This window comes from Alexandromys fortis, unplaced genomic scaffold, assembly GCF_014885135.2.
Source record: "Alexandromys fortis isolate MF-2015 unplaced genomic scaffold, M_Fortis_MF-2015_v1.1 scaffold_1, whole genome shotgun sequence".
In the NCBI taxonomy this organism is placed as follows: Eukaryota; Metazoa; Chordata; class Mammalia; order Rodentia; family Cricetidae; genus Alexandromys; species Alexandromys fortis.
In genome coordinates, this window is record NW_026067927.1 from 26,501,703 (window position 1) to 26,516,137 (window position 14,435).

At 40.5% G+C, this 14,435-nt stretch overlaps 1 protein-coding gene across 8 annotated transcripts in view; it reads left to right on the forward strand.

Annotated features, from left to right (window-relative positions):
- Positions 1 to 14,435, forward strand: part of Jarid2 (jumonji and AT-rich interaction domain containing 2) — a 439,139-nt gene that overhangs the window by 326,270 nt on the left and 98,434 nt on the right. For all 8 annotated transcript variants that reach the window (XM_050143916.1, XM_050143911.1, XM_050143915.1 and 5 more), the window contains one exon: positions 11,189 to 11,324. In XM_050143916.1, coding sequence (XP_049999873.1) covers positions 11,189 to 11,324 — 136 coding nt within the window. The remainder of the gene's footprint in view (positions 1 to 11,188; positions 11,325 to 14,435) is intronic.

A 14,435-nucleotide genomic window follows, 5' to 3' on the forward strand; every position in this document is an offset into this window, starting at 1 on the left:
ACACTTAATTTAATACTTGGCCATTAACTTGGAATTTTTCTCACCCTTTTCTTCAGTTATACTTGAAAAGACAGAGGGTTGCTCTTGGTTTGCTAAGTATGAAAATGTGAACCTCCAAGTTATCTTTTTTAATATTTATTTATTTATTTGTTATGTATACAATATTTTGTCTGTGTGTATGTCTCCAGGCCAGAAGAGGGCACCAGACCTCATTACAGATGGTTGTGAGCCACCACGTGGTTGCTGGGAATTGAACTCAGGACCTTTGGAAGAGCAGGCAATGCTCTTAACCACTGAGCCATCTCTCCAGCCCTCCAAGTTATCTTTAATTCTCCATTGGGATCATTAGCATTAAAAGTCCAGTGGCAGCAAGGAATCCAGGTGACATAGTAACAGTAGGAAAGAACCAGAGTGTGGGGAGGTGGCTTTGCTGCTGGGGTTTAGCTGTGGAGGGATGTTAAGACAATCATAAAATAGAGTCTAGAGCTCAACATGAGGTGTTTTCCTCTGACACTTTCCACTTCATTTAATTATGTATACTTTCATGCGTATATTGGAGTGGGAGTGGGTGAACAATACATAGGTCTTCTGCAAGACATGCTTTTAGCTTCTGAGTCAGCTTTACCTGCCCTTTCAGGTCCATTCTCCTCCCCCCTACCCCCTCCTCAATCCCCCGAGTCTCTCTTTTAGCCCGGATTGTTCTGGAACTCCCTTTGTAGGCCACAATGGCCTCACAGAGCACCTGCCTCTGCCTGCTCCCTTTTATATTTGAGAAAGGGCCTCATTGAACCTGGAGCTCAGCAGTGTAACTAGAGTAGGTGAATAGCAAGCCCCAGCGACCCTCAAGTCTCCAGCACCTTTCTTGCTAAGTTACAGTCTGGTGGTCAGCTTTTTATGTGAGGCTTGGGGATCCTGACGCAGGTCCTCATGCTTGGATGACTGACCCATTTCTTCAGCCCTTGAGTATTCTTTTTTTTTTTAAATATTTATTTATTTATTATGTATACAATATTCTTTCTACATGTATGCCTGCAGGCCAGAAGAGGGCACCAGACCTCATTACAGATGGTTGTGAGCCACCATGTGGTTGCCGGGAATTGAACTCAGGACCTTTGGAAGAGCAGGCAATGCTCTTAACCACTGAGCCATCTCTCCAGCCCCCCTTGAGTATTCTTAAATGTATTTTGTAGTGTACTCTGAGGCAAACACTGGTTAATTAAAGCCATGAAGACTGCATTTGGACTGAAGTAGAATTTTAAGTTAATTGGTGTGTGCCTTAGGCATTAAACATTTCTAGTGAGACTCCTTAAACCACAGCATAACGTTCATGACCTTTGACCTTTCAATTTATATCAATTTCTTAGAGATACGTTTTCTATCTAGTAGAGGATGTTAGTGAGCATCTCTGAAGGATGTAATTCCTGTTTAGGTCTCTTCGATTTGCAGATGGGACTTTGTTTTTTGATAGGAGTTGCTAAAGAAAAGTGTCTGATCTGAGGATGGAACTCTGGCAGGTACATCTTTAGTATTTTGCATTTACTACCACAGTCACACTCTCTGTTCTAGTTTATGTTCTAGTGAGAGAAGTGGGCCTAATTGGGTTAGCCGGAAGAATGGTTTCTATTTCCATGTTTGAAAAGTCCCATGTCTATTTCAAGGGTTGTACAGTCTGGAGGTGGAGGACAAATTAAAGACTACTGTTTTAGAAGTGGGCCTGGGTTTGGCATTGGCAGCTTGATAATTACAGTATTGGCAAAAGAGCTTTGAATTTTGGCTCTTGGAAGACCTCCTGAGGAAATGCTGAAGAAAAAAAGGACCCTGTACATCAGGAAGGGAGTAAGAGACTGTAGAGCCACTGAGACTGCCTCAGGCTAGTGCTTTGTTGTGCCAGCAGGGTGACTCTGCTGGGGAGTCAGTCCCATTATCCACAAGAGAAAGGGCTAGTCTTAGTCTGGCTATTTGTTTAATTCATGCAGCATGTTTTCTGAGCAAAATTTTGAGTATTTTCTGTTCTCATCAATAATGAAGAAAACAGAGCTCACCTCAGCACGTTTATGGAAAGCAGTAAGGTCTGAGGAAAGATGTTTCTTAGTCAAAACCAGACATTTTCTAAAAGGTGAATGACTTAATCAGGATTTGTCTGCTTTGCTCCTAACCATAGTTACTTTAACACCCTCTTTCTACCAAGTGGCAGAATTCTGTCGGAAGGATTGGACTAATGAAACAGGAAGCCTGGGTTGTTGTTAGCTCTTTCTCAGGAACATCTGACTATCATTTATTCTTTCTAGATCCCAGGCTTATGTGAAATGAATTTGCATGTATAAATTTAGTTGTATGTGTGATGTGTAGCCTTCTGTTGTTAGCAATTCTAAGCATTTTTGTCCTGGTCTCTCATTCAGAGCTATTAGCTTGTGGTCAAGTCTTATTCCCCATTAATACAATTGGTGTGCACACCTTCATCACACACCCCCTTCCCTGCATAACTTTTGGGCTCAGCTGGGAAGCTATCTTAGGCTTCTGAACACTTGCTGTGTGGTCCCTTAATGCAGTTTTTTAAATGGGATGTTTTGGCACCTGTGGTTGCTTCAGTCAGTAAGAAAAGAGACACCTTGATTTATTTGCCCTGGTACTTCTTCAAGCCTCTCTAGACTCCCTCTCTCTAATCACATCCTAAATTCTTGGCTCTCCTTTTCACAGCATCTCAGCAGATGCTCACTCCACAGTCTCCCATAGATACCCAGAACCACTTACCTCTGAAGTCTCATTTTCCACGTAAGCACATACTTTATTATGTAAGTGCTTATTATGAAGTTTGACTTATCAAGAACAGTAAGATTAATAAACAATTATAAAAAACAGCAGTTATACTTTAGTGGATCTGGCTTGAGTTATTTAAGCTGTCTAGGGTGAAAATATAGATGAAAACTTTTTTGGGGGGATTTAATCGTGATTTCTTTTTTCTTTTTTTAACTTTGGAAAATGGTTAATCGAGGAGAGAACCAACTTAGTTTTGGCATGCTTGAAGATGCTGAGTTTTATTTTGTGTGTTTGGGTTTCTTGCCTGTGCCTGCAGAAGAAAGCTTCAGATACTCTGGAATTAGCTTTGGCATGCTTTAAAATGAACATATCTTCTTTTTTTTTTTTTTTCTAAAGAAAAGCATTGCACTAAACCAGAGAATGTGAAATGTCTTAAGTAGATACTGGTTTTCCTAGTTACTTTGTTTTCTTTAAAAAAAAAAATGCCATCTTCCACATGTACACAGTAAGTAGCACTCTTCTCCCAGTAACTTGTACGAGGGACGGGCAGATATTGTTTTATGTACGCTGTAGTCTTCTTTGCACATTTATTTCTCCCCTTCCTCCTGAAGTCTTATTTCTTGAACTCAGATTAATATATTAACATGCAATTCATTCTTTGCTGTGAGGTGCTTGTGGGTGCTGGGAATTGAACCTGGGTACTCTGGAAGTGCAGCCAGTGCTCTTTTCCCTGATGAAAAATTCTATAGTAGACTTCTTTTTATAGATGAATGTACTTTTTTTTAAATTCCTATACCATATTTTAGTTGTCTCCGTATCAGTGAATGGGCATTTGAGCTATTTATTGATTTTTCTAATATTTATTACAGTATTTAACTATGTAGTCCAGGGTGGCTTCAAAATCAGCATCTTTTTGCTGTTGTTAATAATGCTTCCAAGACTTGTGTTTTCCAAAACAGGGTTTCTCTGTAGCTTTGAAGCCTGTCCTGGAACTAGCTCTGTAGACCAGGCTGGCCTCGAACTCACAGAAATCCGCCCGCCTCTGCCTCTGCCTCCCAAGTGCTGGGATTAAACTGTGCCACCATTGCCTGGCCAGTTTCTGCATGCTTTGTTTAAGTATGTAAGAATAAAAGTCATGAATTCCATGTTTTTCTCCTGAGGTACCCACACTTTCCCACAGTAATTTTTGTGATGACACTGTGTAGAATGATGAGTTTCTCTACATCTTCAGAATAATAATAATAATAATAATAATAATAATAATAATTTTCCTATCCTAAAAATCACAGCTAAAGATTGGCTTTGGGGAGAAATTTATTATTATTTTTGTGTTAATGTGCACATTTTTTTCTGATGAATTACAGGAGAAAAAAGAAATCAACTTGTTTTATGGTTTTATATTTAAAATTCTTACTTGTACTTGGGTTTGTTGGTGCATGCCTTTGATCTTAGCAGAATCAGGAGGATCTCTGGTAAATATATTGAGTTCCTGGACAGCCATGGCTGTGCAGAGAGACCGTGTTTTAATCTGTGTTAAAGCGTTGCTTGTAAGGACAGAGCTTGAACACAAACTGCATTTGTGATTTCCCTTCATGTGCACTCCAAACCTTTGTGCTCAGTACACAGTGAAAGGTCATCTGTAGAGAGAGACCTCCCAGTGTTGTTCTTACCATTGTGAGTTCTGTGTATTTCTTCATCAAGGAATCCTTTCATGAACACCTCTTGAGACCATCCAGAACAAAGTTCAGTAATTGCATCTATAGGCAGACATTTATAGCATGAGAGTTTGCAGTTAAGGTTAGGGGTTTATGTCCTAGCATTTGGGCCACATGCCAGGAGCCATGGAAGCAGGCGGATCATGAGTTAAAGGCTAGCCTGGCATGAATATATTTGTGTATATACTGAGACCTTCTTCCTTCTTTCCAACACCCTCCTCCACTGTAAACAAAAAAAAAAAAAAAAAAAAAAAAAGGCAAAGTTCTGAGGAGGATCCAAGAGGGGAGATGTGTAAAGATATTTAAAAAAACTTTTCTTTCAATACAACAGATTTAGTATGAATTTCATTATTACTGTCCTTTAAAAAATCCATTTCAATATACCCCCCCCAATCAAACCAAGCACTGAAAACTGTCAGTGGATGTACGCTGTAGTTTCTAGCAGGTGACTGTAGAGGAAACTAACAGCAGTGCTACTTGTATTTATGGATAGGCCCCTAACTGTTTTCTTTTCTTTTTCTTCTTCCCCAGAGACAGGGTTTTTCTCTGTGTAGTCTTGGCTGTCCTGGAACTCTGTAGACCAGGCTGGTCTCTCCTTCCCAAGTACTGGGATTAAAGGTGTGCTCCACCACTCACTGCTGGACTAGCTTTTAATCCTTTTTTTTTTTTTTTTGGAGGGGGGTGAGGGGAATGTCTGGAGACTTCTTTAGAAGAGTAAGTGATTTTATTTTGCTTTTTAAACTAAGAGATTTGAATTCATTTTAATAAAAGGTTTTATAGGTCGTGAGACTGCTCAGTGGGTAGAGATACTTGCTGCCAACCAACCAGACTACTACCTAAGTTTATGGTTTGAAAAAGAACCTCCCCTCCCCCAACACCTACCTATTAAAGTAGATTGAGGGAGACACAGCAAGTGTGTCACAAATAAGCTAATAATAAAAGGAAAATCTTTAAACATATGTAGGTAAACAACACCGGAAGCATGTATACTTCAATGCATTTTCTAATTCCCAGTGTCTTCAACTTGAAACAGGTTTAACACGGATCATAATTCTGTGATAGGTTCGGGAGCATCTATCTGTACATCATCTTCAGAATGCTATATAGCTTCCCGGATTGCTAGAAAGGCCAGACGAAGCAGGCGGGGTTGGAGTCACGGACAGGATGGTTCTGTGTATGGGCACATAGTATAATATAATAAAATACATTATCAAATAGCACATAAAGTCAATTGAAACTATAGCCAGTGTCATGCACAGTGTTGTCCAGTAGAACTTTATTCTGTGATGGAACTTTTTATAGCTGAGTTGTCATTTTTATTTGGTATGAATGCTTGAAATGTGGCCAGTGTGACTTGATAAGCTCTTTGATTCATCACTAAGACTGATGGTGACCTTACTAGGTAGTACAATTTAGGAAATGCTGTTCGAGGGATTTGGGATCTATTCCTACTTATTACCTTTTACCTGCTGAGGTTGCAGACAAACACTACCACACCTTTCCTGGTTTTCTTTTTTGAACACAGAAATAAAATTTATTTCATCTTTAACCCTCTTTATTCCTTCTAGGAAAGATAACTGAAGCTTAGATTTCTGTTGATTCTTGGATATAATCCTGCTGTAGATCAGGTGTTTTTGAATATGGCATGAATAGAGGCGTGGGAGGTATTAGCCCTGTCTGCTCTGCTCTGAGTGTACTCTGTCTGGGCAAACGTGGGTATCTTCCTGCCAGGCTGCTTACTGCCTTCAGGACACCGAAAGTCTGACATCCCAGGCGCAAAAGAGCAGACTTGGCAGCTACCCAGCAGATTTTTATAAAAGCTCAGTTGGTGGCCTGAGATTCTGGCTGTCAGAGTTGTATTATGTAATAAATCGGTTTTCAGGAGAAGTTCATAATCCAATTTCGACTGTAGCTTTAAAAAAGACAGTAATCACATATAGGCACACATTTTTTAAATAAGAGTTTGAGAGAAGTAAAACTCCTTGAATCACTGTTTTCAGAGTAGTTTCCTTAACCCAGGAAACATGTCTGGAGGAACTTTGCTTGACTTGTTTTCATTTTAGAATCAATTTTAGAATGTATGTCATCTTTCTTAGGATGTTTCCTGCCTTCTTATTGTATTTCTGGGTGTGAATTATTTGACCAGCTTTTCTCTGTTTTAGATAAAACATAAAAGTTTTTAGCATTGAGTTGATCTGAGAGGACCCCGAGGAAGGAAATGATCATACCCCAGGCTGAAAAAGTACGCCTTTCAGCCTTTCTCTTTGCAGTGCTTCTCATGCCCACTTTTGTTTAGTGACAGATAAATTCCTCTCTTCATCTGTTTTTATTGTTTCATTCTTTCATTGTTTTCAAATTATTTTAGTTGGAACAGGCTGGTGTTGTCTTGTGTAGAATGATTTAGCTACAGGCGTCAGACAATCAAGAGGTTTCTGATTGCTTTACTCAAGGAGAAGAAAATGGCCATCATGTCTTTCCAGTGTTGTCCTTCCCATTCACTTTTGTTGCACCACCACCTCCAGAGCAAGTCTTACTAGGTTCATGGACAGCTGAGCAGAGAAGTCACAATCACTAAGTGTAGGTAAATGTTGAGGGCTGCCTGGCTACCAGTGAGTAATCAGTACACCTTGCTGTCAGTTCAGACAGTACCACTTTCCATAATCTTTCCCTGAGTCTCCAAGGAGGTACCTGCTCTGCAAGCTGAAGTCATCATATGGGTAGCCCCTTTTATTGAGGAGTTAGCTGTCATTGGAAAGCAGCAGCAGGAACAACCACCAAACCATTATCCAGGGCTTTTGTTTTGTTTTGATTGAGTGATTTTTTTTTTTTTTTTCTTTTTTACCATGGTCAGAGAAAACCTTGGTTTGTATTCTTGTATACCCATATTTTCATCTTAGAAAGTTTTTTTGTTTGGAGTGTTAGTAAGTTTTTGTTCTCGTTTTTTTAAAGACAGGGTGTTTCTGTGTAATAGCCCTAATTCTCCTGGATCTCTGTAGTCCAGGCTGGCTTCCAACTCGAAGAGATCTGCCTCCTGAGTGCTGGGATTAAAAGGTGTGCCCCACCACTGTCAGCAGACAAATGTGCCTCCCTCCCTCCCTCCCTCCCTCCCTCCCTCCCTCCCTCCCTCCCTCCCTCCCTCCCTCCCTCCCTCTCCTTCCCCCCTTTCTCTTTTCCTTTTTTTCCCCCTTTTCTTTGTCAATGTGGGGAGACTGGTACAAATAATTATGTGGTTCCTCAAAAGATAAATGTGATACTTCTTGGAACTCTTCCTTTGTTTTGTGATAAAATATGCTTCAATTGCACCTCCTTCCATGGAGGATTTAACTGCAGGCACCAGGAGATCCTACAGTGTTACTGTGCTGTAGGTTAGTACGCTCTTAGTCCTGCCCTGGCATGGAATTCACATTCTGAAGTGTATATTTCATCCTTGGTGTCAAATTTTAAAGGCAACTCATGGCATATTAGGTAACTAAAAAGAAGGTATGAGTGAGACAAAGAGTGATTAGAAGGATTTGTGAGTTTTTGTGCTCCTCTCTAAGACCGCTGTCCATTAATGCTTTGTGACCTCTGAGAGACTGACTAGGATTTACCCTACATGGACAGCTTGTGGGTCCTGAGGCTTGCCTCTGTGTACCCTGTATTAATAGGGAGCAGTGGGGTATCCACTGCTCTGCAGCTGTGAAAGGGAGTTTGATGCTGGATATTTTGCATCCACAGTCATGTTATTGCAGTGGCATGTCTTCACCAGCCTTGTGGATTCTAAAGCAACAGGTGCGCATGTGTGTGAATTTTATTGTCTAGTGTTTGAAACTGTATAATGTATGTTTTCATAGGTTGCTTCTCCTATATTTAGAGTACTTATTTGTAGTGATGAACGGCTGGCTGCGTTCTGCCACCCGGCTGCCCGCACTGCTAGCTTTATACCCGAAATAATTACACGGAAATTGTATTCTTTTAAACACTGCCTGGCCCATTAGTTCCAGCCTTTTATTGGCTAGCTCTTACATATTGATCTAACCCATTTCTAATAATCTGTGTAACACCACAAGGTGGCTTACCAGGAAAGATCTTAACCTGCGTCTGTCTGGAGTGGGAGAATCATGGTGACTGACTGACTCGGCTTTCTTTCTCCAAGAATTCTGTTCAGTCTACTCCGCCTACCTAATTTTCTGTCCTATTAAAGGGCCAAGGCAGTTTCTTTATTTAACCAATGAAAACAACTCAAAACAGAAGACTCTTCCCCCATCACTTATTGGTGTAATCACGGTGCTGGTGTCAATAACTCGGTTTATATTTTAAATAGACCTCAGTTGGAGTGGTAAATTCTCTCATCTAGAGTCTGAGTCAGGATGAGGGCTCTAATCTTTGCAGAATGCAGCAAATCTGCATGGGCATTTCATACCCAGAGCTACTTGGGGTTTTATGATTTATAAACTGTTGATGGAGGAAATAACAGTCATTGTTTGTTCTGGAGATCCAGATGAAAAAGTGAGAATGTGATGGTAGTGAAGAGAATTCTGAAGCCTGACAGCTTTAATAAATACGTCCTGGTTGCTTAAGAGGTGGGTTCTAGCCCATCTCCTGCCAGGAGTGAGCACTATCATTTGGTTGAAGGTAATCTGCTAGGGGAGCTTGCATTTGCAAACTCAGGAGAATTGCCATAAAAATTTAATTCAGCCCCATTTTACTCATATATTGTTTATCCGCATTATCTGCCACATTGATTATTTGAATTCCAGAAATGGAGTCTGGTTAAAAACCTTTATGTTTCTGGTTCTAATCATGAATTTGAAGGTTCCTGGTGACCTTCCTCCCATTAGAGTTTTAGAAGTTTGCTCATGTTATTCAGGTTAGGCTGATACAGTTTCTTGGCTTTCTTGGCTTTCCTGTCAAACCCCAAATCCCACCCTGGTATGTGTAAGGCCACACAGAGCTCAGGATGTGCTGCTGTCCTCTAAAAGAAATGCCATTTTCGCAGGTCTGCAGGCATAAGGGAAGTCTAGCAGGGCAAGGGGGAAATTGTATCTTGCTTTCTTCCTTGGACTTTATCTAGGACAGTAGTTCTCAACCTATTCATGGGTCAGAACCCCTTTTACGGGGCATCAAGCAACCCTACCATGGGAGTTGCCTAAGATTATTGGAAAACACAGATATTTATATTATGATTCACAATAGTAGCAAAATTAGTTATGAAGTAGCAACATTTTTATGCTTGGGGGTCACCACAATGTGAGAAACTTTATTAAAGGGTCACTACTGCTCTAGGAAATCCTTGAATCTTAACAAACGTGCAGCCTTTTGTAGGGCTTATAATCTTTATGTGGTTGGATTTCTTTCTGTGAACTAGTTTGTATTTATGTAGAGTTTAGAAATTTAAGAGTGGGACAAGCCCATGGAGATTTTACATTGTTTATTTGTAATGGGAATTAAAAAAAAAAAAAAAACAAGTCTTTTGTACAGCCCTTATGCCCTGGATGTCGGTTCTGAGCTATTGTGCTTCTCCAGCAGAAAGAACAAGTAAACATGAGTATTCTAATGCTGCTTTTACCTAGACTTCATTTTCTTTGTTCATAGAGAAGTCATCCAAAGTGTCTGAAAAGTAGGTGTGGAAGAAGTAGGTGTGCGATTGTTCACTAGCAAAGTGCACAGGTCCAGAGGATAGCAGAGCACCTCTGAATGTTCTCAGCTAGCAGAGTCTTTCTGAAAACAAAATCTTCCTGGTTTCTCAACAGGCATCTCTTCCTAGTTTCCACATGGTATCACTAACTTCACATGCTCCGTGATCAAACCTAGGGCTGTGTCCTAACCACCCCTCAGTAGCTCCCTTTTCTCACATTCTCTTCTTTATTACTTAAAATGCACAGTGTCCAATCCACTTACCAAAAGAGAACCACATATGTAATGTAATGTATACACATGTACTGTAGTTTATATGTTGACTGAGTTTTCTGTCCTCCCGGATCCCGCAGTTGTTAAGTCCCAAAGAAACCACACAGAGGTCTACATTAACTATAAACTGGTTGGCTCATTAGCTCAGGCTTCTTATTAACTCTTAATTATTCTTGTCTATGATAGTCACATGGCTTGGTACCTTTTTCTGTAAGGCAGTTACATCTTGCTTGCTCTGTGGCAGGGTCAGGACTGCAGACCAAGCTTTCCTCTTCCCAGAATACTGTTCTCATTTTCCGCCTCTACTTCCTGTCTGGTTGTCCCACCTATACTACCTGTCTAGCTACTGACCAATCAGTGTTTTATTAAAATACAATTGACAGGATACAACCATTGCCCCACAGCAAGTTTTGGTTTTTGCTGGGGTCATGCAGCTTCAGCATTAATAGTGTTAGGTGCATGAGGAAGTAAGGAGATTTGCATTTTTTCATTGGATGATTAGCTTGATTTGTGAAGAAGGAATGTATTGCTACTGTACATTGTAGTACTTAATCACATAATACTTGTTAGGAACTTGACATTTCTCCCCCGTCCCCCCAAACAAACAAACAAACAAGCAAGCAAACAAACAAACAAACACCAACCTTACTGTGTCTCCCTGGATGGCTAGGTTCCTGCTATGGTAGGTCCGGGTGACCTCAAACTCATGGAGATACACCTAACTCTGTTTCCCAATAGTATTAAAAGTGTGTCCTGTTGGAATACTTCTTTTATTGTAAAATTTGTATGCTTTATTTTTGGTGACCCTCCTCTTTACATTTCCACAGGATGACAGCGATGGGATCCCGTGGTCAGAAGAGAGAGTGGTCCGGAAAGTCCTGTATTTGTCTCTGAAGGAATTTAAGAATGCACAGAAAAGGCAGCATGGGGAAGGCATTGCTGGGAGCCTGAAAACAGTGAATGGTGAGTGCACAGTAGAAACCGAGCATGGTCTCTCTCTTGCCTTCTTTGTCAGATAAGCAGTTGTGGCCATATGAATATGTATTGTGGACCTTGTATTGTTCCTTTATGTACTACACAATGGAATTGGGAAGGTGCCTTGGTCTGTTGTGGAGATCATGAACTGAATGTGAAGCCTATATTGCATTTACCTCCCGTCCCCTCCCTCCTTTCCCTTCCCTTCCCTTTCTCTCCCTTTCCTTCCCTTTCTCTCCCTTCCCTTCCTTTCCCTTCCCCTCCCTTCCTTCCATGGCTTTCTACACAGTATGTGTACAGAACCCTTTAATGAACTTGTTGAAATGTGGAGCCCTGTGTTCTGCATATAAGAAATATCCTAAAAACCTCTACTCCTTGTGATGTGCCATTAGTCTTGTGAGCCCCCTGCTGGCGCCCTTGTTGACTAGGCCTTGACAGTTGTGCTACAAGGCACTGTGTGTACAATGATTAGCATCTCTAGTCTCAAAACAAACCTCTTCCTGTGTTTAACTAATAGATATGAAAATCTGGAGAGAACTGGCTCCCGTGTTTATTACTTTCTCTGTCATTCAGTAGGATTTTTTTTTTTTAAGAAATAACGTTAAAACTTCAAAACATTTCATTGTCTATTGTAGCAGTGGCATATTACGTAGCCTACTGTATGTATGTTATACTTTGTATGAGGTCAAGAGCAAAGAAAGGGCCACGGGAAGAGATCCTGTTTTTGTCTCAAAGGTTTAGCTTTGGACACAAGGGGAATCAGCACATGCAGTATACCAGGTGCCAAGTGATAAATAGTTCATATGTGGCTTCCAATTTTCATCTCCTCTGCCTCCCTACAGCCCCTCATTTCCCTTGTTTTTATATGATGATTATATTTGTGTAAATACGGAAGTCAGAGAACAATCTTGGATGTTGGTCCTTGCCTTTCACATGTTCGAGATGAGTCTTCTTTGCCTTAATTGTAAACGGAGTCCTCTATGGTTTCTTATTGGACCTATTACTTACAGAGTAGATCTGTTTGTTGACTTGCTTTCATAGGGTCATGGCAGGGTTTTTTAAGACCACCTCTGTGAACTCCATTGTATGCCTAACTTGTTTTGCTGTTTGAAGCTGGTGATCTAATCCTTGTTAGGGTGACTTGAAGGAAGACACAAATCCTACCTGGTTTGCTGTCTTACATATGCATTTTCTTACCCCAAAATAACTATACAATTTTTTAAAATTTTATTTTTTATGTATGGTTGTTTTGCCTGCCCATGTTTTATATATATATATATATACACACACACACACACACACACACATACACATATACCATGGGTGTGCCAAGTGCCTGAGGAGGCTACAGCAGGCAGTACTTCCCTGGAACTGGAGCTAGAGATGATTGTAGGAATTCTAGGAATTGAATCCTGGTCCTCCAGAGGAGCCATAATAAGCATTATTTACCCCTGAGCCATCACTTGGGCCTCAACTCTGCCAGTTTTGTTCTACATAATATTCTCCTGATTTCCTTAATGCTCATTTGAGCCAACATATATTTGAACTGCTCATTTGCAGAAATTACATAAGCTGTAGAAACCATTTTCTATTCTTTACTTGTAGTGCAGTAAACTCTAATCCTTCTGAACACTTGGCATGGTGCATTACTCTAACAGTGTAACATAGTATTTTGCCTGGTTCAGTTTGTGAGTGTTTGGGCATGGAGTGTTGATGAAGATAGCTTTGATTCCAGAGCAAGAGTAGAGGAGCAGCAGCTACTGGTTGCGGTTGTTTTATTTTGGTGAATAGGGATGTTATCTTATGCAGGAGTTAGCAGGCAGTCCCATAGGGCTATTATTTGTTCATCGTCAGAAGTTCACTGTAATATGGAAATATTAGGTGTTATGAAAAAGAAGTTAGAAGGTTCCCCAGGAATTAGTAATGATATTATTTGGATAATGACAAAAAACTAAAGATAATCCTGTATCTCCACCCAGTACTTGCAGCCATCAGGCTACATTTAGCTTAGACTTTGTGAAAATTAGTGTGAAAATACTGAGATATTGTAATGACAGTTACAAAAGGCATTTCTGTTATATGACTGACGACTTCCATATGCATAGTAAAAAAAAAAAGTTTTTGTCAGGGCACTTTGCTTTTACCCTTACATAGACCCCAGACTTGTGATCCTCATACCTCTGACTGACAAGTGCTGGGTTAATAGTTAGGTACCACCATGTCAGGTCTGTCTTACCTGTTCACCCATCTGGTCTGTTCTGTCTGCCTGTCTGTATTTCTATTATCTAGTACGGTGGAATTCAGAGGACAATTTTTGGGAATCAGTCAGTTGTCATCTTCTGCCTTGTTGAGGCAGGGTCTTCTGTGTGTGTTGCTGCTGGGCCACATACTTCAGGCTAGATATTCTGGCCCGTTTCTGTCTCTGCCACCTATCTTGCTTATAGGATTGATAGAGTTGTATATGCCTGCTACCTCCTGTGGGTTCTGGGGATCAAATCTGGTCTGGGTTTGTCCAGCTAGTGTTCTTAGTTGTAGAGCCTTCCCGTGACTCAGCCAACTTCCTGAGTTGTTGTAAAGATAGTGTTGCAAAGATGTCCCTGTGGATATGCCACTATCTCATTTCTTATTTATTCTATCAGGTTGCATGTAGAGGCCTCAAAATGTGAGCCTATTCCACCTTGTCTGAGGGTTTGAGGTTGTTCAGCTGTGTCAGCACCCTGACCTAGGGTGTGGTTACATAGTGTTGGGTCTGACCAAGGATCAGAGAATTCAAGCATACTTTTGCTTCTTCTTTTGAACTAGGGAGTAGCTGCCTTCAGGATAAGTGGTCTAGGTGGGTTCACTGCTTTAACAACAGAATGCTTTTCTTATGAATTAATGGCTTGATGTCTCAACGTATTAAAACTAGTAACTGTTCTAGTTATCCTTTGTATCATGTTAAAGCATTCTTTTGCCTTCTTCCCCTTTTTGTATTGGGGGTATAATAGTACATGTAAAATTAAACATCCATGAACTCAGAACATTCAGTATTTGCTGAGTTGCCCTTGAGGTACCATCCTATGTCCGTGTATTTCTTTCTTGTCTCTGTTTCTCCTACCT